Here is a 26,564-nt window from a genome sequence, read left to right as displayed (position 1 = left end):
GTCACACGGAGCAACGTGTGACGCCACGGAAACGATGAACAACCGCCGCCATTTTAATTAAACAATTTTATGAAACCTAGCGACGAGTACACGACTCACGATTTGTGAGCGATACTGCGTCGCTAGGAGGTGTCACATGAAACCACGTTGTGCGGTATGCCGGATGTGCGTCACGAAAACCGTGACCCCAACGACATATCGCACAATCTATCGTCTCGTGTAAAGCCCGCTTAAGATGACTTATCCTTAGGATATCATATCAGCTGTCAACTCCACTAATCTGTTCCCCTTTCCAATAGCTGTAGGAAGCGGGAGCGGCGCTGCTCCACACTGTATGGTGGCTATTCTCAGGTACTGCGGTTCAACTTATTTATAGATATTTGTGATCAGAGCTGCAGTACCTGAGAATGGCCACTGCAGAGTGTATGGCGCTGTGGTGTCCTAAGGATTTCCTAATCATTGCTAAACACTGGATTCCACCTTCTCTAATTACCTAACCAGACAACCAGTCACTTGCAATAAATATATACCTTTTTTATATGGTGTAAAAGCTGCTGTCCTCCTGAATCTGGTGCTGTTTTTCTTTTGTTTCTGCGCCTCTCCGTTCCTGAGATATTGCCCTTTCTTCACAGTATATAAATCTAGTCTTTGAAGCCAAGTGGGTGTGGTCATTAACACTTCCTCGTGGGCGTATTCTTGAGGACCACACCCAATTGACCAACAAAACTAGATTTATGTACAGGAAACAGACAGTCATATCTCATGAACGGAGAGGCGCAGAAAAAAAATAAAAACACCCCCGGATTCAGGAGAACAGCGGCAATTGCACCAGGTAATAAAATTACATATTCATGGCAAGTGACAGGTCTTTTTTAAAGACAGAACTACGGGTGAATCTACTGCATTATAATATACAAATTGGTGAAATGATTCCTCCTGCTTCAGCATTTAGCAATCAATGAGCTGAACAGGAGGCTCCATAAATTACTGTTCATAAATTACCACAAATTGACGAGTCAAAACCTCAAGATCACTGCGGTATGAGCAGATATATATTCGCACGCTCGTCCAGAGAGCTGACTCAGGGGAAGAGCTGTGTCAATATACTCCTTAACTAATTAGCATTTAGTTGAGTGTCTGGATTTATTTCTTACATTTCTGCATTGTATAGACCATTAGCGCTGCAGTGTGGATTTTTTTAATCATTTCAATTTAATGTAAATCACTTTAAAATTCCACAACCAAATAGAATAAATTTAAAAAAAAAGTACAATTATTGCTGTTCCTCACTTTAAACACCAGGTGGCAGTAGAATGCTTTTCCTTGCTAGTCTATGTCCTAAGTCTACTGACCATGTTTCCTGCATATACATATATGAAGGTGCATTTTACCGTTATACCCATGCCACATAATAGTTTCATACGATGCCCATCACTCGTGTTCTAGGTTATTGCAGGGGTTTAATGAGTACAGTTTTTATGAGGCAGTAAATTGGTTAATTTTCCATTTAATCTAATGTTCAATTGTAACGCTCGTGGCTGGTCTAGGGACAGCGAGTGGGATTAGTGGATCCACTGGACCATAGGGGGAACCAGGGATTACCCTTTAGTGGGGGGGGGCTTAATTAGGCGCCAGTGGCGAGACAGACGCCAGGTACCACTCCCAGTGTGTTGACCCCAGGACAGAGAACAGACATTGATATAGACACAGCCATAGGCGGGATGACTGAGGCAGGCTGGAGAGTTGGGTATGGGCAGGAATGGTGGGCACAGCAGGTACAGACGGGTATGGGAAGGCAGACTCAGGTTTTAGACACAAGGTTACAGGACCTGACAACTAGCTTGACAGACAGGACACTGACTAACTGGGAATGTTGCACAGGCACCTTCCCTAATGGGAGGGTGCCTTTGACTCGCCCCAGGGCTATGGGGTACTCGGTCCCCGGGCCGTATATTTACGGGGACAGTTCACTGGGTGGCCGTTGCCCAGTTCCGTGACTCCGGGGGGGGTCGTGTGATAGGGGTTATGTACAGGGGAATAATAAAGTTTTTGTCGTGATGCCATCTGTGGTGCACGGCCAGGTAGGGGGCCGCTACTGCAGGGTTCTTCTCACTGGGGACCGATGTTGATTGCAGCCAAGATGGAGTCACTCCCCACAGGCGGAGTGCGTGCCCCGGGAGGGGGGCCGGCTGGGTGGTAGCAGGCTGTTGGCGCCGGAGCGCGGGACGGCATAGCCGGTACATAATGGAAATGAGGCAAGAGCTCCGGTTCGTTCAGGTGTTTACTCACTGGTTAGGAGATTGCCCGAGAGCCTACTGGCTCACTGCTGGTAAGTCTCTGGTTATCCGCTGCAAGTTCAAGGTGGTTACCGGTGTCAGTGTAAAGGTCCTGTTTGTCCTCGCAGTCCAGCGATCAGCAGAAGGAACCTGGGCCGAGCTCCAGCTCACAAGCCCGGGCTCCGCAGCAGAAAGATGAGCTGTGTCTCGTCCCACCAGCACTGGTGCTCTCCTGCACCCAGTCTGGTCTCATGGGACGTCCCTCCAGAAAAAGCTCACTATGTGTCATGGCTACCTCTTCGTACACCCCATGTGGCACCTGCCCCCCCGGTGTTTGTCCTGGTGACCGGGAAGTCCCATACTACTGGATGGCTGACTCTCCCTGCCCACCCCAGTCTACTCCCCCCTGTGGGGTAGGCACCTAGCTGCATGTGAACTGTGTCTGGTGTGAGCACCGGCAAACCACCTGTCACTTATCCCAGATAGATACTGCTCCTTAATTCAGTTGCAGCACCCTGTAGCGATCAGAGCCTCAGGGTCGCTACACCTTAAAAACACGGTGCATCTCAGCCATAGGCTGAGAGGCATTCCTGGGAAATGGTATGTTGGCTCTTTAAGGGGAGTGCCTTCCCGGGGAGCCTGTGTAATGTGCACAGGCCCTGGGGGAGAAGGAGGCAGCAGCACACGTGGCCGGCCGGAGGGATGCGGGGGAGAACGTGATCCGGCCGGCGCGGTGAGCAAGTCAGCGTCTTTCCAGGGACGCCGGCGCTACATCAATGATAAATATAGTTTGCACCTGGAAGCCCCCTGGGATATAAGACACAAAGGCATTTGCCCAGTTTGTTGCCTCCTCCAGCGGAACGAGGAGATCTTCATTTTTATAGAGGTGACCGGCTAAGACAATAAAAAACATTTTGTGTACATTGAGTTAATTGTGGGGCCTTCCGTTTTGGATTGCTGTAAGGTGTACATCCTTTCATTAATGTGAATGGACTGTGTGTAATGTTTTGTTTCTCCTGTGGTGGCGCTGCAGGGAAATTGAATACTTGTCACAGATCACAGAGGGTCACAGCAGGGTGATCTATTCTAATAAGAAGCAGCTGCTCAAATTAGACAACTGATATAGCCATTAGTTTTCGGTTGGGGGCTATGACCTCTAGGACTATAGTTAAGGAAGTACAGATGTCTTGTTGTAACGCTCGCGGCCGGTGTAGAGGCAGCGAGCAGGATTAGTGCACCCACTTGACCACGGGGGACCCGGGATTATCCTTTAGTGGGAGAGGCTTAACTAAGTGCCCACTGCAAGATGTGCACCATGTACCACTCCTAGGGCAGTGACCGGGACTGTGGCACAAAACTGTGGGTAAACAACTTTGTTTCAAGCATGTGTTGCTCATTGAAACTCACCTGGGGCAAGTAACAGGTGTGGGCAATATGGAAATCACACCTGAAACCAGATAAAAAGGGGAGAGGTTAAATAAATCTTTGCATTGTGTGTCTGTGTACCACACTACGCATGGAGAACAGAAAGAGGAGAAGAGAACTGTCTCAGGATTTGAGAACCAAAATTGTTCAAAACTATCAACAATCTCAAGGTTACAAGTCCATCTTCAGAGAGTTTGATTTTCTTTCCTCCCCTGTCCGCAATATAATCAAGACGTTTACAGCCCATGGCACTGTATTTAATCTCCCTGGATGTGGACGGCAGAAAAAAATTATGCAAGGTTGCAACGCATGATAGTCTGATTGGTGGATAAGCCCCAAACAAGTTCCCTGCGGGCTCAGGGGGGATCAGTGTCAGCATAAACTATCCGTCCACATCTGAATTAAATAAATCACTATGGAACAGACCCAGGAGGACCGCATTGCTGACACAGAGACATAAAAAAGCTAGCCTGCAGTTTGCCAAACTGTACATGAGTAACCAAAATCATTCTGGGAAAGCATCTTGTGGACAGATGAAACCAAGATAGAGTTAATTGGTAAAGCACATCATTCTACTGTTTACTGAGCACAGAATGAGGCCTACAAAGAAAAGATCACAGGACCTACAGTCACACATGGTGGAGGCCAGATGTTTTGTTGCCTCCGGCAGTGGGGGCCTTGACTGTGTGCAAGGCATCATGAAATCTTAAGATTATCAAAGGATTTTGGGTTGCAATGTAGAGTCCAGAAATCTGGGTTTGCGTCCTAGGTCATGGGTCTTCCAGCAGGACAATGACCCCAAACATACTTTAAGAAGCCCCCAGAAATGGATGGAAACAAAGCGCTGGAGAGTTCTGAAGTGGCAGCAATGAGTCCGGATCTAAATCCCTTCACACCCATGGAGAGATCTGAAAATTGCTGTTCGGAGAAGAGAAGACGCCTTCAAATATGAGAGACCTGGAGCAGATTATAGAGAAGGGTCCAAGATTCCAGGTGAGAGGAGGAAGAAGCTTGTGGACGGTTATAGGAGGCGGCTGATTGCAGGGGTTTATTCCAAAGGGTAAAGGGTGTACAACAAAATATTAAGTTGAGGGGGACAACAATTTTGTCCGGCCCATTTTTTGTGGTTTCAAGGGTGCCAACACTTTAGGCCATGACTAACTGGCAATACAGTGATTTACTATATACAGGTATTATCTGCCCATAAGCATATTACCCTGACTTCTAAGGGACTCTGTCATGATGGGCTTATATCAGGTAAAATACTGTATGTTTCGTATTGAGATCTCGCTTTCTGACGTGCTGTAAAATTGAATTCTCTAAGGGGGTGCAAGTTCAAATTCATAATTTCCAATAGTCCACTTTGTGCAGAACTGTTTGTCAAGCCAAACTCACCAAAGGAGGCAGAGTAGGTGAATGTTTGGCTAAAAAAGGCATTTTCAGCCGTTTCTGGGATCCTCGTGGGCAGGGCTTCCTTTTCCATTAATTTTATATTTACATGTTATATATGTGGAAATTTTGTAAAAATATATATATATATATATATACATATATATATATATATATATATATATATATATATATATATATATATATAAGCGACTTTGTAAAGAGTCCTGGTAAAAGATATATGAGTTTACATAAGAAAAAAGACGTTTAAAACCCACCTGCATCTCCATCTGTCTTGGGGAACGCCCTCACTTGGATCCACCCTAGAACTCCCAATATTGGGCAGAATTTATATAAACCCCTCTACTTTTATCCCAGAAATTCAATTGGAAAATCCCTGAAAAGTAATTAGTAGGAGGAGTGGGGGATGGGCAGTGACAACTGTTACCATCTATATATATAATTGCCTTATTCTGTCTGTCTGTCTGTCTGTCATGCTCCAAAATTGTGTCACGGTGACAGTGTCACCGTGACATGTCCTTACGGTGACACAAAGCTGATTGGCCGCTGGGTTCGCCATGGCCCCGCCCCCCCACACGGATTGGCCTCTCGCCCCGGCTGCGCCCCCACACGGATTGGCCAGCCGCTCGCCCAGGCTCTGCCCCCCCCCATAGATTGGCCTCTCGCCCCGGCACCCTGCAGGCATTGGCAACTCGCCCACGCCACGCCCCGCCCCCCTCACGCAATAGACGTTAGCTCTCGCCCCCCCCCCCACCCCCCCTCACCCCCCGCATTGCCCAAACTGACACGAATCCCAGGTGAGTACTGTACTCCCCCCCCCTTTCCCCCCTCACCAACGGGAGCCCACATCAGCGTACGCCGCCGCCGTATGCTGGTGTTGCCTCCCGTGCGAGCGGGGGACGTGTTGCGCTGGTAACCATGCTTGCATAGTTACCAGTAAATCAAGGTCCTGCAGCGGCGCGACTTCCACACGCACAAACATAACAGCACACACACACGCATACACACACACATCAGATCGCACTCACTCTCACACACACCTCACACACACCTCACACACACCTCACACACACATCGCATCCACATACTCACAGCATCCGGCGATATCGCTTGCTTCTCGGCCTCGATACTGTGCTGTTGTGATCTTCCAGGACCTGACGGAGGATCACATGGCCAGAGGCATGTGGTATGTCCGGATGTTGTGAGTATCAGCGCGTATGTGCGATATCGTCAGTGTCTGTGTGTGTGAGTGGATGCGATCGGGTGTGTGTGAGTGTATGCGATCGGGTGTGTGTGAGTGGATGCGATCGGGTGTGTGTGAGTGCATGCGATCGGGTGTGTGTGAGTGGATGCGATCGGGTGTGTGTGAGTGGATGCGATCGGGTGTGTGTGAGTGGATGCGATCGGGTGTGTGTGAGTGGATGCGATCGGGTGTGTGTGAGTGGATGCGATCGGGTGTGTGAGTGTCGGCAGAGGAGCACGGCGTGCTGGAGGAGGCTGGGAGCAGAGAGGCTGATCATGGGGAAGGCTGGGAGGAGAGAGGCTGATGATGCGGGAGGCTGGGAGGGGGAGGCTGATGCTGGGGGAGGCTGGGACGAGGGAGGCTGATGCTGGTGGAGGCTGATGCTTGGGGAGGCTGATGCTGGGGGAGGCTGGAAGGAGAGAGGCTAATGCTGGTGGAGGCTGATGCTTGGGGAGGCTGATGCTGGGGGAGACTGGGAGGGGAAGGCTGATGCTGAGGGAGGCTGGGAGGAAGGAGGCTGGGAGGAGAGAGGCTGATCCTGGGGAAGGCTGGGAACGGGAGGCTGATGCTGATGGAGGCTGGAAGGAGTGAGGCTGATGCTGGGGGAGGCTGGAAGGAAAGAGGCTGATGCTGGTGGAGGCTGATGCTTGGGGAGGCTGATGCTGGGGGAGACTGGGAGCGGAAGGCTGATGCTGAGGGAGGCTGGGAGGGGGAGGCTGGGAGGAAGGAGGCTGATCCTCGGGAAGGCTGGGAAGGGGAGGCTGATGCTGAGGGAAGCTGGAAGGAGAGAGGCTGATGCTGGGGGAGGCTGGAAGGAGAGAGGCTGAGGCTGGGAGGAGAGAGGCTGATGCTGGGGAAGGCTGATGCTGAGGGAGGCTGGGAGGGGAAAGCTGATGCTGGGGAAGGCTGGGAGGACGGAGGCTGGGAGGAGAGAGGCTGATCCTGGGGAAGGCTGGGAGAGGGAGGCTGATGCTGGAGGAGGCTGGAAGGAAAGAGGCTGATGCTGGCGGAGGCTGATGCTGGGGGAGGCTGGAAGGAGAGAGTCTGATGCTGGTGGAGGCTGATGCTTGGGGAGGCTGGGAGAGGGAGGCTGATGCTGAGGGAGGCTGGGAGGAGGGAGGCTGGGAGAGGTAGGCTGAGAGAAGAGAAGCTGATGCTGGGGGAGGCTGATGCTGGGGGAGGCTGGGAGAGGGAGGCTGATGCTGGGGGAGGGTGGGAGGAAGGAGGCTGGGAGGAGAGAGGCTGATGCTGGGGAAGGCTGGGAGGAGAGAGGCTGATGCTGGGGACAGAGAGGAGAGGCTGATGCTGGGAGGAGAGAGGCTCATGCTAGGATGAGAGAGGCTCATGCTGGGAGGAGAGAGGCTGATGCTGGGAGGAGAGAGGCTGATGCTGGGGGCAGAGAAGCTGATGCTGGGGGCAGAGAGGCTGATGCTGGGGAAGGCTGGGAGGAGAGAGGCTGATGCTGGGGACAGAGAGGAGAGGCTGATGCTGGGAGGAGAGAGGCTCATGCTAGGATGAGAGAGGCTGATGCTGGGAGGAGAGAGGCTGATGCTGGGAGGAGAGAGGCTGATGCTGGGGGCAGAGAAGCTGATGCTGGGGGCAGAGAGGCTGATGCTGGTGCAGCATGGGGGATGGAGCACGATGGGGGGTGCGCAGCATCGGGGATGGAGCATGATGGGGGGGTGCGCAGCATCGGAGATGGAGCACGATGGGGAGTTCACAGCATGGGGGATGGAGCACATTTGCGAGTGCGCAGCATGGCGGGTGGAGCACGTTTGGGAGTGCGCAGCATGGGAGATGGAGCACGATAGGGGGTGCGCAGCATAGGGGATGGAGCACGATGGGGAGTGCGCTGCATGGGGGATGGAGCACGATGGGGAGTGCGGAGTATGGCGGATGGAGCACGTTTGGGAGTGCGCAGCATGGCGGATGGAGCACGTTTGGGAGTGCGCAGCATGGCGGATGGAGCACGTTTGGGAGTGCGCAGCATGGGAGATGGAGCACGATGGGGGGTGCGCAGCATAGGGGATGGAGCACGATGGGGAGTGCGCTGCATGGGGGATGGAGCACGATGGGGAGTGCGCTGCATGGGGGATGGAGCACGTTTGGGAGTGCGCACCTCCCCCCAAAACACACACACACGCGCGCGCGCACTGCACAACACACCACACCACACACACACACACACACACACACACACACACACACACTGGGAACCACAAACAACTGCCCTACACAGACACCCACACACACAGACAACGCTGCGCACACACAGCACCCAACACACAAACACCGCGGCACACACAAATATACGCACATACCGCACAACACACACATTGCACAAAACATACCTCCCCCCAAAACACACCACACACACACAAACCGCGCAACACACACACAACGCTACAGACACACAGCGCTCCACAAACAACGCAACACACGCAACACACATACAACACCGCTCTCACCCCCCGTCACACCCAGACAACACCCAGAACATGTACAGCCCCTACACAAACACTTGGTAACTACACACAACAACATCTATATATATATATATAACAAAAATCATACATGAACTACACAATACGTAAATTCTAGAATACCCGATGCGTAGAATCGGGCCACCTTCTAGTTATGAACATATTTCTGTCCCAGAAGAAGAGTAGTTGTCAAGACTAATCTATTTGTAGTAGTCTGTACTATACCCATTTACTACTAGAATACTGCCCTCTAGTGGGAACACTAATGGGAAGAAAAATATTAATTTTCACAAGGACTGGTCTTTCCCTTTAAGTTTCTCCCCAGACGTTTTCTCTAATACTGTCCCTCATTATCAGTGCACTCACATCCTCCACTGATAACCGACCACTATCAGCCGCCACCATCTGCGTTACCTTTTTGCGGTTTTACAACAAAATGACCAATTACTCTGAACTCTTCGATTCCGTGCTGTAAACCTTGGCGGGCGGCCCAGTTTCAGGGCTGTGATCTTGGGGAAGGTCACTCCCTGCAGCCTCTGTGCTGGGTACAGACAAACCCTCAAACACAACAGACTGATAGACGTGAACTTACAGATCAATGTGGAGATGTAGCAGAGCTGAACTTGTCACTTAACTAATTCTTCTGTGCCTTGTGGTCTAACGAATAATAGTGTAAAAGCAGGATGTAATATACATTGGATGTGATATTTAAGAAAAGTGCGCAACATTTTAGGTTTTGATGATATTATTTAGAAAAAACAAAATACAGCGCCACCATTGTCCATAGGTCATGTCTGGTACTGCAGCTCAGTTCCGTATTCCACTATATTTGTAGCCTATGGTATGTCTCCAACCTGTAAAGTTCAGAGAGTAGTTTTTCATGATCCATCAGCTCATCTTAAAAAACAAAAATTCAGTTGCAAAAATATTACAAAATAATAAATCCACTAATATAATAATAATAATAATAATAATAATAATAATAATTGTATTCTTCTTTCAGGAGGTGAAAGATTATAAATCTGATGGACAGAAACAGGAGGTTTATTGTATGGATAACTATTTTGTGCCTAATACAAGGTAAGACCAAATCTAGGTAAAAAAATATGTATTGTACGTATAATAGAAAATGGAAATATAGTGTATAGCACTAGTAAAACACTTGCGACTTCGCTCATGGAAAATATGATAAATTCTTGGTTTCGCTTGCTAAGGTTAAATTTCAAGTTTTACCCTGATATATACCTTGTATATTCTTGTACATAGGGGGCAGTATTATAGTAGTTATATTCTTGTACATAGGGGGCAGTATTATAGTAGTTATATTCTTGTACATAGGGGCAGTATTATAGTAGTTATATTCTTGTACATAGGGGCAGTATTATAGTAGTTATATTCTTGTACATAGAGGCAGTATTATAGTAGTTATATTCTTGTACATAGGGGCAGTATTATAGTAGCTATATTCTTGTACATAGGGGCAGTATTATAGTAGTTATATTCTTGTACATAGGGGCAGTATTATAGTAGTTATATTCTTGTACATAGGGGCAGTATTATAGTAGTTATATTCTTGTACATAGGGGGCAGTATTATAGTAGTTATATTCTTGAACATAGGGGGCATTATTATAGTAGTTATATTCTTGTACATAGGGGGCAGTATTATAGCAGTTATATTCTTGTACATAGGAGCATTATTATAGTAATTATATTCTTGTACATAGGAGCATTATTATAGTAGTTATATTCTTGTACATAGGAGCAGTATTATAGCAGTTATATTCTTGTACATAGAGGCAGTATTATAGCAGTTATATTCTTGTACATAGGAGCAGTATTATAGTAGTTATATTCTTGTACATAGGAGCAATATTATAGTAGTTATATTCTTGTACATAGGGGGCAGTATTATAGTAGTTATATTCTTGTACATAGGGGGCAGTATTATAGTAGTTATATTCTTGTACATAGAGGCAGTATTATAGCAGTTATATTCTTGTACATAGGGGCAGTATTATAGTAATTATATTCTTGTACATAGGGGGCATTATTATAGTAGTTATATTCTTGTACATTGGGGCAGTATTATAGTAGTTATATTCTTGTACATAGGAGCAGTATTATAGTAGTTATATTCTTGGACATAGGAGCAATATTATAGTAGTTATATTCTTGTACATAGAGGCACTATTATAGTAGTTATATTCTTGTACATAGGAGCAGTATTATAGTAGTTATATTCTTGTACATAGGAGCAGTATTATAGTAGTTATATTCTTGTACATAGGAGCAATATTATAGTAGTTATATTCTTGTACATAGGGGGCAGTATTATAGTAGTTATATTCTTGTACATAGGGGGCAGTATTATAGTAGTTATATTCTTGTACATAGAGGCAGTATTATAGCAGTTATATTCTTGTACATAGGGGCAGTATTATAGTAATTATATTCTTGTACATAGGGGGCATTATTATAGTAGTTATATTCTTGTACATTGGGGCAGTATTATAGTAGTTATATTCTTGTACATAGGGGACAGTATTACAGTAATTATATTCTTGTACATAGGGGGCAGTATTATAGCAGTTATATTCTTGTACATAGGGGCAGTATTATAGTAGTTATATTCTTGTACATAGGGGCAGTATTATAGTAGTTATATTCTTGTACATAGAGGGCAGTATTATAGAAGTTATATTCTTGTACATAGGGGCAGTATTATAGTAGATATATTCTTGTACATAGGTGGTAGTATTATAGTAGTTATATTCTTGTACAGATCTGATCCAGGATCCCTCTGCTCTCACACACACATCCGGTGATACCATATTGCTTCCAGCTGGCAGGGGAACTTGGAATGCTGTGGAACACGAGGACCTGAGGTTGAATGCATTGAGGAGCAAGTCCTAATGTCTTCCACTGCAGGTCCTAGATGTGTTCCACGGCAAGTCTTTGCATTCCACTGTGGCTCAGGTCCCCCTTATGGCCGGAAGCAATACTGTATCACTGAATGTGTGTGCGAAGTTGTGGTGCCCCTGAGGCTTCAGTCACCACAGGGTATTGTGTTGCGCCCCGGGGCATTCGAGCTGCTCGGATCCAGGCGGTCCGTGGCTCGAGGGGTCCCGAACCTGGGGGCACCGTTGAACAGTTTTAAATGAAAAATAAAAATGAAATAAAAGTCCGACTACACCACTCACGGTTTCCGGCCAGGGATAGTAGGGCCGCCGCTGCAGGTTCCCACTGGGGATGATGGATGGGGGCAGTGTGGATGGTGGAGCCCTCCGCGAGCAGGGCTTTTCCCCAGCGGTAGGTGAAGGGTTAACGTGGAGGCGTAGCGCAATGAAGCAGTCCAGACAGAGGGCAGTTTTATGGTGTTTACTCCTTGGATTCACACCCTGGGGACGTACTGGATCCCAGGTGCACCCGTGTCCCTGATGGCTGTGCCTGCTGACCTGGTGCCACTCTCCACCTGTCCACTCTGGTGTATGTGGGTCCTCCCTGGCGTGGAGCACTTGGAGGTCCTCCTGGTGTCTGGGTCCTGCCACAGGCTCCTTGGACTATTGAAGGGAATATGTCCCAGTCCCCTCTTTGCTGTTGATGCTTCGGACGTTAGTGGTGGCAGATGAGTCCTGAAAACCCACGCGCCTGGCAGAGTTAACAGATGGCTTGAAGTCCTGGTTTGTTCTGGGATCTGCAACCCGTGCGTGCAAAGTACTGTGAGCCCTGGATGTCCACCCCACATGATCCCTCTGTCCTTGGAGCTTGCTCTCTCGCTCTGAAGCTACTTTCCTCCTCTGAGTGGCTGATCTTTCTCCTCAGGTCTTTGCAGTGTCTTCTACTACCACTCCACCGACTTTCTTACTCCTCGCTTTTCTTTCTGGTTCCTTCCACTTTCTGTGTCTCAAGAGTCTCTGGTCTGTCTTGACACCCTTCCTCTTTCACTGTCTACTCCAGACTGACTGCTCACTAACATTCTTCAGGTCGCTTTCTCCTCCCTCAGGTCTGGTCTCTTCCTCCCAGTTGGCTGCCTGTTATCTAACAGTGCCCAGCCCTGTCATCTGGCTAGGTGAGACTCCCAGCCGGGTACAGCGAGTGTAAATATCCTGGTGTGCTAGTGTGTGTGTAGTGGCTGGCACAGTTATGTTGGACCTGGGCTGTTATCTTATTTTTTTGACATCTGGTTACTGCATGGGCATCACAATTGCATCTCACTTAAGGTGCAGTACTCATCCCGGGTAAGGAAGAGGTTAATCGCTGGTGTTTCTCACATTCACAAACCACACACAGTTAGGTGCTTTCCCACTGGGATTGGCCTAGAGTAGACAGGGCGAGGTGGCCATCACGAGACATGGGACTTTCCTGATCACTAGGACAACCACCTTGGTGGTGGGGTGGGTACCACTTGGGGAAAAGGAAGGAGCATCCTCACACTTGAGCAGTTACCCCCGGACACAGATTGGGGTGAGGAGCACAGTCAGGACCTCAGCCCAGGCATCACCATGCACTTCTGGGAGCACTACAAGGCCCGGTGCTTGGAGCAGGCAGCTCAGCCCGAGCTCTCAACAGCTACCGGGGATTCCAGGGTCTGCAGAGAGTGCAGGAAACACCCACAACCCGTTCCACAGTCCATCCCAGGGATTAGAGGGACTCCAACCAGAAAGGATACGCAGTGGGAACACCGGTGGTGAACTCTGAATTATACGGGATTGGCTGAGGCCCATCACGGCAGAGACCAGCACTCCGTGGGCGGTTAACAGACAGTGAGTAAAGACCTTGAACCGCAACCACTGAGTCAGCCCTTCATTGCTGGCGCTGTCGCCCCGCGCTCCAGCGCCAACGGTCTCTACAGTCACCCTCATCCTCCCCTGGCTCTACCTGTGGGGAACCGAGCCATCTGAGCTGCGACAACATCCGCCCCAGAGGACAGCACCCGCAGCGGCGGCTAATCCCTGGCCACACACGACAGGTGGCATCACGAGACAACTACTCCCAACATCCTCAACCCCTTCATCCTCATCATCCCACCATTCATCACTTCGTAGACACCTCGGGGTAACGAAACTGGGCAGGGCCACCCGTGACATTCCCTGACCCTCACCGGCCCGGTGACGAGTATTTCCCGGGCCCTGTGGGGTGCTCCAAAGTTACTGCGATCAGATGTGTGTGTGAGAGCGGCGGGATGCGTTCCACAGCGTCCTAGGACCCCCTTCGAGAACAGCAAGTTGTGCAAAAGGTATTGAAACATTGAAGAGTTGGACATGAGCATCCAAAAGACTAGAGAAGGTCACTTTAAGACACAGTAAGGTCACCCGAAAAGGTTTATATATATATATATATATATATATATATATATATATATATATATATATATATATAGATTAATATATAAATATATTTATATATTAATCTATCTCACTTGTATTATATTTCTCTATTTCTTATGTCTGAATTGTAGACCGCCCCTTTAAGGCGAATCTTACCTGTGATGCAAAGTAAAATGACCGGGGAATACAATAGCCATTGGTTTTCATGTCTTTTATTATTTTTGGACTTTGATATATTAGGATCATTTTAAGCTGCGCCCTCCTGTCCCTCTAGGAAATAGAAATTTGACAGTTTGACATTGTGCTAAACGCCGAACCTTTGACAGTGAAGAATACAAAAAGAAAAGCAGAAAAACAAGGAAAATGAGATTTTTACAGCAGAGGAAATAAAATGGCAAAATGTTGACATTTGTCAATGCAGATATAAATCAACAAATGTAATAAAAGCCAAATAGCAGAAGCTTATCACCAGGCAGAGGAGCGAGGATGGATGAAAAACTAATGAGGAGTACCTGGAGACACCACTAGAGGGAGCACACTGCCACTAGCTGTCCTCCTGCACCTGCTATGAGCTCCCCCTAGTGGTCACTGCTTGTCATAAAAATTATATAATTTTGTAATATAAATATATAGCAATTTTTTAGATACAAAAATAGATTTGTGGATAGTATCTTAAAGGGATCATTTTTTGTAAATATTTCTGTAGGAAATATGGCCTGGTTTGCTAAGGAGCTCAATAGATTCTATGACTGATACTTTTGCACAAACTTATTGTGAAGTATGACAACACAAATCTGATGTCCATGGCCAACCTAAAGGATATGCACACCTTCCGGGGCTTTTTCTTTTCTAAATGCATATATTTTTGATAATATGAGAGCCTGATCTTCTAACAAGAGAGTTTAGATCTCAGATAATCTTTCTTCTTAGCTGAATTATGATCACTAAGTTCAGCTCAACTTTTTTGTTGTGGTCACAAATCAGCTGAGAGAAGCTCAGAAGAAGGAAGAGGCATTTCATAAACGCTTCCATTAGATGAAGCTTACTGACAAATTCTCAGTTAACTCATTCAGCGGCCAATATTAAATAGTGCAATACAGCAGCTTTAGAAAGGAAATGGTGGAAAACTTATTAATGAAATCTGATTTCAAAACTAATTTTCAGACAAAAATACATGGTTTTAAAGGAAAAAAAATGCCCCCAAAAGTCCCTACATCGTTTAACATTAGTTATGTGCAATACCCTGCCTGACCACATGGAGTGCAAATCATATTCAGTAGGGTTCCCATAATGTAGAGCTCTAAGTTTCCATCTAGTGGTAAATAATAATAAATGCAAAGCAAATAGTATCACAAGCCCTAATGTGGTGTCACACAGAGTTTTGCACAAACTTCGCTGACTGTCATGGTGGAGTTGGGCGCTGTACAAATTTCAGATTCTGACACTCCGCCCAATGGTTTCTTTGGTGTCTGGGATCAACACAGGCAGACTCAGGCATCGACCTGATGTGTGCTGAGTCATAGGCAGGCTAGTACAAGGTAATCTTTGCTACTGTGCTAGTCTGTTTGCTCCTTTGGTCACATGTTGTGGGGAGACCTATCACATCTGCTCACCTATTTATGCTGGTGGAATTCTTCTACCCATGCCAGCTATAGTGTATTCTATGTTGGTCTGTGAGGTGTGGTGTCTCAGACTTTCTGGTGAAAATTGTGCTTATTGCTTGGTGTGGTTGTGTAGTTTACCACTGTTTTGTAGCTTCCTTCCTGCTCTTTTTTTCCTCTTGAACCTCTTATTGTCTTTACCTCTGTGTGTGCATACTGTGTGATAGAGTTTTGGTTTTCCCTTGTCTGTCTTTCTTTGGGTTTCATCACTCTCCTGTCCCATCCCTAATTGGGGGAAGAGGAAAACAAATCAACACTGGTCAGAAGCAGGGCTAGGAAGGAGACTCAGGCCTCTCTACCATCAGGAGTATCCCTGAGAATAGGGATAGCATCAAGCCCCCTAGCTTGAGCGTCAGCTTAGGAACCCCAATTCCCCACTATCCCATAGTTATCGTGACATTTGGAAAATAACATGTTCCACTTTTTTTTTTACTTTCTTTGCTTCTCCACAGATTATGGATTTTGCTCAGAGATACTTGAAGGTCCTAAAAATGTTACTGTGCTCAGCGGCTCGACTGCCAGCTTCATGTGCACAGTGGGAACCGGGTGGGAAGTTATCTCCTGGTATCTACAGACATACTTCATTGTCAATATATATCCCACCGGCACCACCGTGAGCAGAAATCACACCATCATCGTACAGAACAGTACAAACGCCATCACCGGGGCCTTCACCTCAGCGATAACCATTGTCAATGTCAATAAAACGAACTCCGGGCTGGTGAGATGCAGCAGCCTCTCCGCATCGTTTCAGGACGCCTATCTGACTGTGCAGGGTGCGTATATTATACAGGATTAATAATAGATTTCATCAGTCATCTATCTATTTACAGTAGGGAAAATAAGTATTTGATCCTTTGCCAATTTTTGCAAGTTTTCCCACCTACAAAGAATGGAGAGGTCTGTAATTTTTATTGTAGGTAACTTCAACTGTTACAGAATAAAAAAAAATCCAGAAAATCTCATTGTATGATTTATAAATAATTATTTAGCATTTTATTGCATGAAATAAGTATTTGATACAATAGAAAAACAGAACTTAATATTTGGTAGAAACCTTTGTTTGCAGTTCCTGAGGTTGGACGTTTCCTGTGGATCTTGACCAGGGTTGCACACACTGTAGCAGGGAGTTTGAGACTCCTCCATACCGATCTTCTCCAGATCTTTCAGGTCACTCCTCCATCCAGATCCTCTACTGATCTTTCAGGTCACTCCTCCATACAGATCTTCTCCAGATCTTTCAGGTCACTCCTCCATCCAGATCCTCTACTGATCTTTCAGGTTACTCCTCCATACAGATCTTCTCCAGATCTTTGATGTTGTTTCTCCATGCAGATCTTTCAGGTCACTCCTCCATACTGATCTTCACCAGATCTTTTAGGTCACTCCTCCATACAGATGTTCACCAGATCTTTCAGGTCACTCCTCCGTACAGATCTTCTCCAAATCTTTCTGGTCACTCCTCCATACAGATCTTCTCCAGATCTTTCAGGTCACTCCTCCATACAGATCTTCTCGAAATCTTTCAGGTCACTCCTCCATACAGATCTTCTCCAAATCTTTCAGGTCACTCCTCCATACAGATCTTCTCCAAATCTTTCAGGTCACTCCTCCATACAGATTTTCTCCAAATCTTTCAGGTCACTCCTCCATACAGATCTTCTCCAGATCTTTCAGGTCACTCTTCCATACAGATCTTCTCCAGATCTTTCAGGTCACTCTTCCATACAGATCTTCTCCAGATCTTTCAGGTCACTCCTCCATACAGATTTTCTCCAGATCTTTTAAGTCACTCCTCCATACAGATCTTCTCCAGATCTTTCAGGTTTCGAGCTGTCATGGGCAACATTGAGTTTCAGCTCCCTCCAAAGATTTTCTATTGGGGTCAGGTCTGGAGACTGGCTAGGTCACACGATGACCTTGAAATGCATCTTAGGGCCGTTTCACACATCCGGCTTTTCGCTGGATTGCTGGATCCGTCACACTCCAGTGCAGTGTGATATAGTACAATGGCTGTGCGACAAGCTCCGGTCACATGCTGTCATGTGACTGGAGCATGTGAACCAGAAGTTGCCGCACTGCCATTGTACTGTATCACACTTTACTGGAGTGCGTCGGATCCGGAAATCCGGCAAAAAGTCGCATGTGTGAAACGGCCCTTACAGAAACGCTCCTTAGTTGCCCTGGCTGTGTGTTTCGGGTCATTGTCATGCTGAAAGACCTAGCCACGACCCATCTTCAATGCTCTTATTGAGGGAAGTAAGTTGTTGGCCAAAACTTCGCTATACATGACCCCATCCATCCTTCAATAAGGTGAAGTCATCCTGTCCCCTTTGCTGGAAAGCACCCCCAAAGTATGATGTTTCCACCCCCAAGCTTCATTGTTGGGACGGTGTTCTTGGGGTTGTACTCATCCTTCTTCCTCCAAACATTGCGAGTGGAGATGATACCTAAAAGTTCTATTTTGGTGTCATCTGACCACATGACCTTCTCCCATGCCTCCTCTGGATCATCCAGATGGTCAGTGGCGAACTTCAAACAGGCCTGGACATGTGCTGAGAACCTTGTGTGCCCTGCAGGATCTTAGTCCATGAGGCGTAGTGGGTTACTAAAGCTAATCTTTGAGATGGTGGTCCCAGCTCTCTTCAGGTCACTGACCAGGTCCTCCTATTTAGTTCTGGCCTAATTCCTGACCTTTCTCAGAATCATCCTTACCCCATGAAGTGAGATCTTGCATGGAGCCCCAGAATGAGAAAGATTGACAGTCATCTTGTGTTTCTTCCATTTTCTAATAATTGCTCCAACAGTTGTTGCCTTCTCACCAAGCTGCTTGCCTATTGTCTTGTAGCCCATACCAGCTTTGTGCAGGTCTACAGTTTTGTCCCTAGTGTTGTTAGACAGATCTTTTGTCCTGGCTATGGTGGAGAGATTGGAGTGTGATATCTATCTATCCCTATTACATTTTTTTCTTTATTTCCTCAGTGAATGGCTCGGTTCAGATAACAAATGGAAGTGTTATTGTGAAGCCGAAGTCCAATGTCACCATGATTTGCCAAGCAGCCCAGTGGTCTCCAGCGCCGACCATCACCTGGCAGATAAATAATACCGCAGCAGATGTTTTGTATTACTCCACTACATACACCACCGCAGCTAATGACTTTGTGACGGCTATTAGCACCTTTAAGATTAGCCCAGAAGAAGACCTCAGCTTGACCTGTTTGGCCTCCATACCTACTTTGACCCAACCGCAGGCGGCGACAGCTATCATTGCTGTACGGGAACACATCCCAGGTAAGAGTGGCCATGTATTCATTATCCTCCAACCATTAGTGTCCTCGGAACGGAAGAAGCCCCGTCCGGTAAGGATTCCGACCATCAAACCCCCTAGATCAGAAAGGCCTGGACCTGGAATTAAAGTGTCTCTAACTGGCCGCCTCTAGCAATACCATAGCTAAAATATTTACAGCTTTATATATATTATCCCTGTGTGGAGTCATATTATGGTCTTATTGTCTTTTTTTAGGCAGCGGCTCTTCCCTGAGTCAGACGGACATCATCCTGATCGCTGTCTTCGGGTCTCTCGGAGGGTTACTGCTCCTCGCCCTCATTATCGCTCTTATCGTATACTGTTGTAGAAAGCAAAAAAAGAAGAAAGAAGGTAAATAAATAGTGAATCCGCAACGACATGAAATACGGCGTCTGACTCCAGGCCGGGGAGTATTTTAGGAAAGCCATTATCAGGAATGGAGCGGCGGTTACCATGCAAAATTAATTTCATCAATGCTTTATTACAGCCCAGGAACAGAAAAGCCACAAAAAAAACATCTGAGCCCGCAACTATGTGGGACGGGTCCGATCAAGGTCGTCCATTGCCTCACTGGATCGATTCTCAGTCACTTCAGTGAATACATGATCTATGTATCTATCTATCCCTCTATCTATCTATCTATCTATCTATCTATCTATCTATCTATCTATCCCTCTATCTATCTATATATATATCTATCCCTCTATCTATCTATCTATCCCTCTATCTATCCCTCTATCTATCTATCTATCTATCCCTCTATCTATCCCTCTATCCCTCTATCTATCCCTCTATCTATCCCTCTATCTATCCCTCTATCTATCCCTCTATCTATCCCTCTATCTATCCCTCTATCCCTCTATCTATCCCTCTATCTATCCCTCTATCTAGCTATCCCTCTATCTATCCCTCTATCTATCTATCTATCCCTCTATCTATCCCTCTATCCCTCTATCTATCCCTCTATCTATCCCTCTATCTATCTATCTAGCTATCCCTCTATCTATCCCTCTATCTATCTATCTAGCTATCTATAATCTATCTAGATCTCTATTTATCTATCTATTTATTCCTCTATCTATTTATCTATCCGTCCATCCATCCATCCATTCCTCCATCTATATATCTATATCTATCTATCTATCTATCTATCTATCTAAATATCTATCTATCTATCTATCTATCCCTTTATCTATATATCCCTCTACCTATCTATCTATCTATCCATTCATGCATCTATCTATTAATCTATCTATCCATCCATCTTTTCATCCGTCTATCTATTTATCTATCTATCCCATATTTATCCATCCATTTATCTATATATCCCTCTATCTATCCATCCATGCCATATCTATCTATTGATTTATCTATCCATCTATTTATCTATCTATCTATCTATCTATCTATCTATCCATCCCTCTATCTATCTATCTATCTATCTATCTCTATCCCTCTATCTATCTATCTATCTCTATCCCTCTATCTATCTATCTATCTATCCCTCTATCTATCTATCCCTCTGTCTATCCCTCTATCTATCTATCTATCTATCTATCTATCTATCTATCTATCCCTCTATCTATCTATCTATCTATCCATCTATCCATCTATCTATCTATAATATATCTATATCTCTATCTATTTATCTATCTATCTATTTATTTATTCCTCTATCTATTTATCTATCCGTCCATCCATCTATCCATTCCTCTATCTATCTAGCCATCCATCTATCTATCTATCTATCTATCTATCTATCTATCCATTCATCCATCTATCTATTAATCTATCTATCCATCCATCTTTTCATCCGTATATCCATCTATCTATCTATCTATCTATCCATCCATGCCATATCCATCTATCTATCCATCCATCTAGTAATTATCCATCTATCCCTCTATTTATCTATCTATCTATCCCTCTATCTATCTATCCATCCATTTATCTATCTATCTATCTATCTATCTATCTATCTATCCCTCTATCTATCCCTCTATCTATCCCTCTATCTATCTATCCCTCTATCTATCTATCTATCCCTCTATCTATCCCTCTATCTATCCCTCTATCTATCTATCTATCTATCTATATATCTGTCCCTCTAACCATCTATTAATCTATCTATCGATCCATCCATCTAGTAATCTATCCATCCTTTCATCCTTTTATCTATCTATCTATCCCTCTATCTATCTATCTATCTATCTATCCATCCATTTATCTATCTATCCCTCTATCTATCCATCCATGCCATATCCATCTATCTATCCATCCATCTAGTAATTATCCATCTATCCCTCTATCTATCTATCCCTCTATCTATCCCTCTATCTATCCCTCTATCTATCCCTCTATCTATCTATCTATCTATCTATCTATCTATGTATCTGTCCCTCTAACCATCTATTAATCTATCTATCGATCCATCCATCTAGTAATCTATCCATCCTTTCATCCTTTTATCTATCTATCTATCCCTCTATCTAGCTATCTATCTATCTATCCATCCATTTATCTATCTATCCCTCTATCTATCCATCCATCTAGTAATTATCCATCTATCCCTCTATCCATCTATCTATCTATCTATCTATCCCTCTATCTATCTATCTATCTATCTATCCCTCTATCCCTCTATCTATCTATCTATCCCTCTATCTATCTATCCATCCATTTATCTATCTATCTATCTATCTATCTCTCTATCTATCCATCCATCTAGTAATTATCCATCTATCCCTCTATCTATCTATCTATCTATCTATCTATCCCTCTATCTATCTATCTATCTATCCCTCTATCTATCCCTCTATCTATCCCTCTATCTATCCCTCTATCTATCCCTCTATCTATCCCTCTATCTATCTATCTATCCCTCTATCTATCCCTCTATCTATCCCTCTATCTATCCCTCTATCTATCCCTCTATCTATCCCTCTATCTTTCCCTCTATCTATCCCTCTATCTATCTATCTATCCCTCTATCTATCCCTCTATCTATCTATCTATCTATCTATCTATCTATCTATCTGTCCCTCTAACCATCTATTAATCTATCTATCGATCCATCCATCTAGTAATCTATCCATCCTTTCATCCTTTTATCTATCTATCTATCCCTCTATCTATCTATCTATCTATCCAGCCATTCATTTGTCCATCCCATATTTATCTATAATAATAATAATAATCTTTATTTCTATAGCGCCAACATATTCCGCAGCGCTTTATAATTCAGGAGGATAATATACAAACAAGTAACAGTTATAGAAATACAATATTTAGAGGAAAAAAGAAAAAAGACAACCCTGCTCGTGAGAGCTTACAATCTACAATGAGATGGGGGGAGGGGCAAGGTACAAGTGCTTATTTACAATGACAATCAAGCCAGCTCACGGACATGGGGGATGGATAATGGTTTCCTCGACCAGTGGGCCAGAGCCTTGAGATGCCTTTGGGTGCCATGGAGTTTTATGTGGAGTTATGTTGTGAGAAGTTGTAAAGGGACTATGTAAATCGAATCTGATTAGGGAGTGTGATAGGCCGCCCTAAAAAGATGCGTCTTTAGGGTGCGTCTGAAGCTGAGTAAGTTGGGAATTGTCCTAACTTCTTGGGGTAGAGCGTTCCAGAGGGTTGGTGCAGCTCGGAAGAAGTCTTGGATCCGGGAGTGGGAGGTTCGAATTAGTGTGGATGTTAGTCGAACGTCGCTTGCAGAGCGTAGAGAACGGGTGGGATGATAGACAGATCTATCTATCTATTCATCCATCCATGGCATTTCTGATATTTAAACTACTTCTAGTCTCTTGAATAACCTTTAATTTTATACATCCTGGTGGTTTCATTGATGAATAGAATTCAATTTCATCAGTTTCCTGGTGGTCTAGGGTAGTGAATGAGATTGAATTTGCATTCCCAGTTTTCTAGGATAGTTTATGAGATTAATTTCCCATTTGCTGATGGTCTAGGCTAGTAAAGAAAAATAATTTTACATTCTTCGAGGTTTTGGGTAGTGAATGAGATTAATCTCACAGTTCCTGGTGGTCTAGGGCAGTGATTGAGATACAGTTTACATTACTTGGTGATCTAATGTAGTAAATGTACATTACTGGTGGTATTGGTTTGTTAATAACATTAATCTCACATCCCCTGGCAGTTTAGATTAGTGAGTTAGATTAATAAAAAAAAATTCCTGGTGGTCTAGTGTAGTGAATGGAATTAAGTTGATGTTTCCTAGTAGTTTAGGGTAGTGAATGAGATTAGTTTTACATTCTCTAGTTGTCTAGAGTAGTGAATGTAATTATTATATTTCCTGGTGGTCTAGGGTAGTGAATGAGAATACTTTTCCATTACCTGGTGGTTCAGGGTAGTCAATGACGTTTATTTTACATTCCTAGTGAATATGATTAATTTCATATTCTCTGGTGGTCTAATGCAGCAAATTAGGTTAAACAAATTCCTGGTGGTCTAGGGTAGTGAATAGGATTAATTTTACATTTTCTGGTGGTTTATGGTACTGAATGAGACCCTTTTTACATTCCTGGTGTCTAGGATAATTTATGAGATTTTTTTGTATTTTATTTTATGGTGGTGTAGGATTAATTTTACATTCTGTGATGGTGTAGGGTAATTACATAGATTAATTTTACATTACTGGTGGTCTAGGGTAGTAAATTAAACAATAGTAGGACTAATTTTATATTCCTTAATGGTCTAGGGTAGTAACTGAGATTATTTATATTCCCTGGTTGTCTAGAATATTTGGTTTTCATTAACTTTACATTCCCTGGTTGTCTAGGGTAGTGAATATGATTAGTCTCATATATTAGATTTAAATTCACCATACAATCCAATGTTGCTATAAAATCCTAAAGTGGTTCTTTATTTCCCTATAATTACAATTTTATGTACAGACCGACTAGGATTAAACAAAAAAACAAGCATATGTGAATAACCAAACCTATAAATAATCGTCATACACAAGACTGTTTAAATGGGTTGTCTGGCCATAGAGTGACTTCAAACTTGTAACCTATGTGAATTCTCAAATTTTGAGCATTTGTATACCTCCGTGCACATTCCAACTAGACTGTATCTGTCCTCACTCCATACACTTGCATTGAGCAAGGCTGTGCACGTCTAGTTGGCATGTGTCTGCATGTATGTAAATTTGATTCCTGTCGTCACGTTTTTGCTGCGTTTGGCACCGGAGAACCTCAGAGCATACAGTGAGCGCGATGTGAAGGTTCACAAGAGTGACACACAGAGCGACTACACACTTGTAGCCTAAGGCCACAAAACCCCTTTAAATATAACAGGTAGGGCAGATCAAAGTGCGCCTGTGTGGATGACATAGGATGCGCCATCCACACAGTACTAGAAAGAAGAACAGAGATCTCACAAGATGGAGGAGGCGTTGGACTGAGAGAATCGACACCCATGGGACCAGATCGCCCCCTAAGTGAGTATTATGAAGGTGTTTTTTTACTTTCTACAGAGGGCTCTTATATACAGTATTGTAGAATGCGGTATATAGGAGCCTACTGGTGATGGCCGCAGCTTATAAGGGAAAAACCTGGTCACAGGATCTATTTAAGGACAATCGGACGTGAATGGCCAAACCTATAAATAATTGTCATACACTAGATTTCTTAAACGGGTTGTCCGGTCTTAGGTCACAAGTCTAGAGTCACTCTATATGACTTAAAACTTGTGAATCCTCACATCTTGAGCATTTCTATACTTCCAGACACATTCTAACTAGACTGTGTCACGCTGCACAAAGGGCTGGTAAGAAGTAGTACAGCAGATTCCCCACTAGGTGGCAGCAGTGTAGTGAAGGAGAGTCAAAGTAGCACTGTAACAGGAGGTGGACTGAAGTACAGCAGAGTAACTTCAGCAGACAGTTCACAGGCAAACCAGAAGGGGGCAATAGAGTAGTCAAGCAGTCAGGGTCAGGCTGGGATGTCTCATTAGTGCAGAGGGAGGATCAAGATCAGGTCATAAAACAAGACCAAGGTCAGATGATCAGGTATGCAGAGGTGAACATGTAGGTCACAGGGAACAGAAGACAAGACCGAAGGGTCAGGAGACACAAACACGGGAAAAGGACGAACCAGGATGGGTAAACAAATGACAGAAGCGGGAAGTCAGGGACTGGGACAGACGGACGAAAGGAGGAGGGTACAAGTCAGGGAAAGGTAACTAAAAGTCCAATCAAACAGAGAATCTCACCAAAGCCAGTCACAGGCTGCAGAGCAAAACTATAACAAGTGCTGGAATGACGGTGCAGTGACCAGATATAGTGTCTTCTGAAACCAAAACGAGGCTAAACGGAGTTAACCCCTGACATGACCAGGCTGGGTCTGGGAAACCCTGGAGCGGGGAATACGAGTCCTGGATCATGACAGTTTGTATCTGTCCTTGGTCAATACTCTTGCGTTGAGAAGGCTGTGCACGTCTAGTCGGTATGTGTCTGCCTGTATGCAAATGAGATTCCTGTGGACACCTTTTTGCTGCTGCTGGCACCAGAGAATCCTCAGAGCACAATGTGAAGGTTCACACGTGTAGCCTGAGGCCAGAAAACCCCTTTAAATATAAGAAATATATCAAATTCATCAGATATATAAATGTGTTGAAATATGGATATATAATAATTGTAGACATCAATTCTTACAGGTCTAGCGAGAGGGCACTCTTGTTGCAAACTACAAAATCCAAAACTCCTCTCAGTCCAGAACTTGCTTTCCCCAATTACCTCCTCTAATTAAAGGGAACCTGACAGCTGATACATGCTGCCCAATCCATGGGCAGCATATATCAGGCACTAGCGGTAAGATCTCAGCCAGGTATGTCTGACTCTGAAACGCTGCATTTCAAATAAATTTAATAGGGGGACTAGTGAGACAGGCAAATCCCCACCTGTTGCCTTGGTTGACAGTTCTCTGCCTATATGCGTGTAAGAGTGGTAGACGTTTGCTGTTGCATTCCCGCCCCTGAAGACACCTTGTGAACAATGTCCTACTTCTTTTGTAAATATCGTGTTATAAGAATTGTATTGTGATATAAAGAGTGATAACTGTTAGTAATTACATGTAGAGTATTAGGCATAATATATAGTGTAAGCTATAGTAAGTAATGCATGTGGTAATCTGTTGTATTTCACTTGTGTAGGAAGTTGTCCGATTGAAGGGTCAGCAATAGTTCAATGTTAGCCCACCAGGGGTTAAGTGAGAGGGAAAATGATGGTTCATTCTGGAAGAGTCAATTAAGAACTACTGAGCAAAAGTGACAGATGTACAGTCAGTCTCGTGGGAAGGTTGCATAAAGTGGGTGGTTTGTGGAAACAAAGGAGAGGAGACAGAAGGTGAGATAGAGTGAACCTTGTGTGTTGCATTGAACTTGTGTAAGAAGTTTTCCTACTGAAG

General features: G+C 44.8%; 1 protein-coding gene across 2 annotated transcripts in view; it reads left to right on the top strand.

The window, feature by feature from the left end:
* Window positions 1-26,564, top strand: part of IGSF5 (immunoglobulin superfamily member 5) — an 84,572-nt gene that overhangs the window by 39,304 nt on the left and 18,704 nt on the right. The window contains exons 1-5 of one of the 2 annotated variants that reach the window (XM_075334965.1): window positions 5,848-5,908; window positions 9,841-9,917; window positions 16,280-16,603; window positions 18,810-19,118; window positions 19,351-19,485. In XM_075334965.1, coding sequence (XP_075191080.1) covers window positions 9,863-9,917; window positions 16,280-16,603; window positions 18,810-19,118; window positions 19,351-19,485 — 823 coding nt within the window. In that variant the 5' untranslated portion in view covers window positions 5,848-5,908; window positions 9,841-9,862. Of the gene's footprint in view, window positions 1-5,847; window positions 5,909-9,840; window positions 9,918-16,279; window positions 16,604-18,809; window positions 19,119-19,350; window positions 19,486-26,564 lie in introns of those variants that run through there. The other variant, XM_075334964.1, reaches the window with a different exon arrangement.

Source organism: Anomaloglossus baeobatrachus, chromosome 2 (assembly GCF_048569485.1).
Source record: "Anomaloglossus baeobatrachus isolate aAnoBae1 chromosome 2, aAnoBae1.hap1, whole genome shotgun sequence".
Classification (NCBI taxonomy): Eukaryota; Metazoa; Chordata; class Amphibia; order Anura; family Aromobatidae; genus Anomaloglossus; species Anomaloglossus baeobatrachus.
This window is presented reverse-complemented; position numbering and strand designations above follow the sequence as displayed.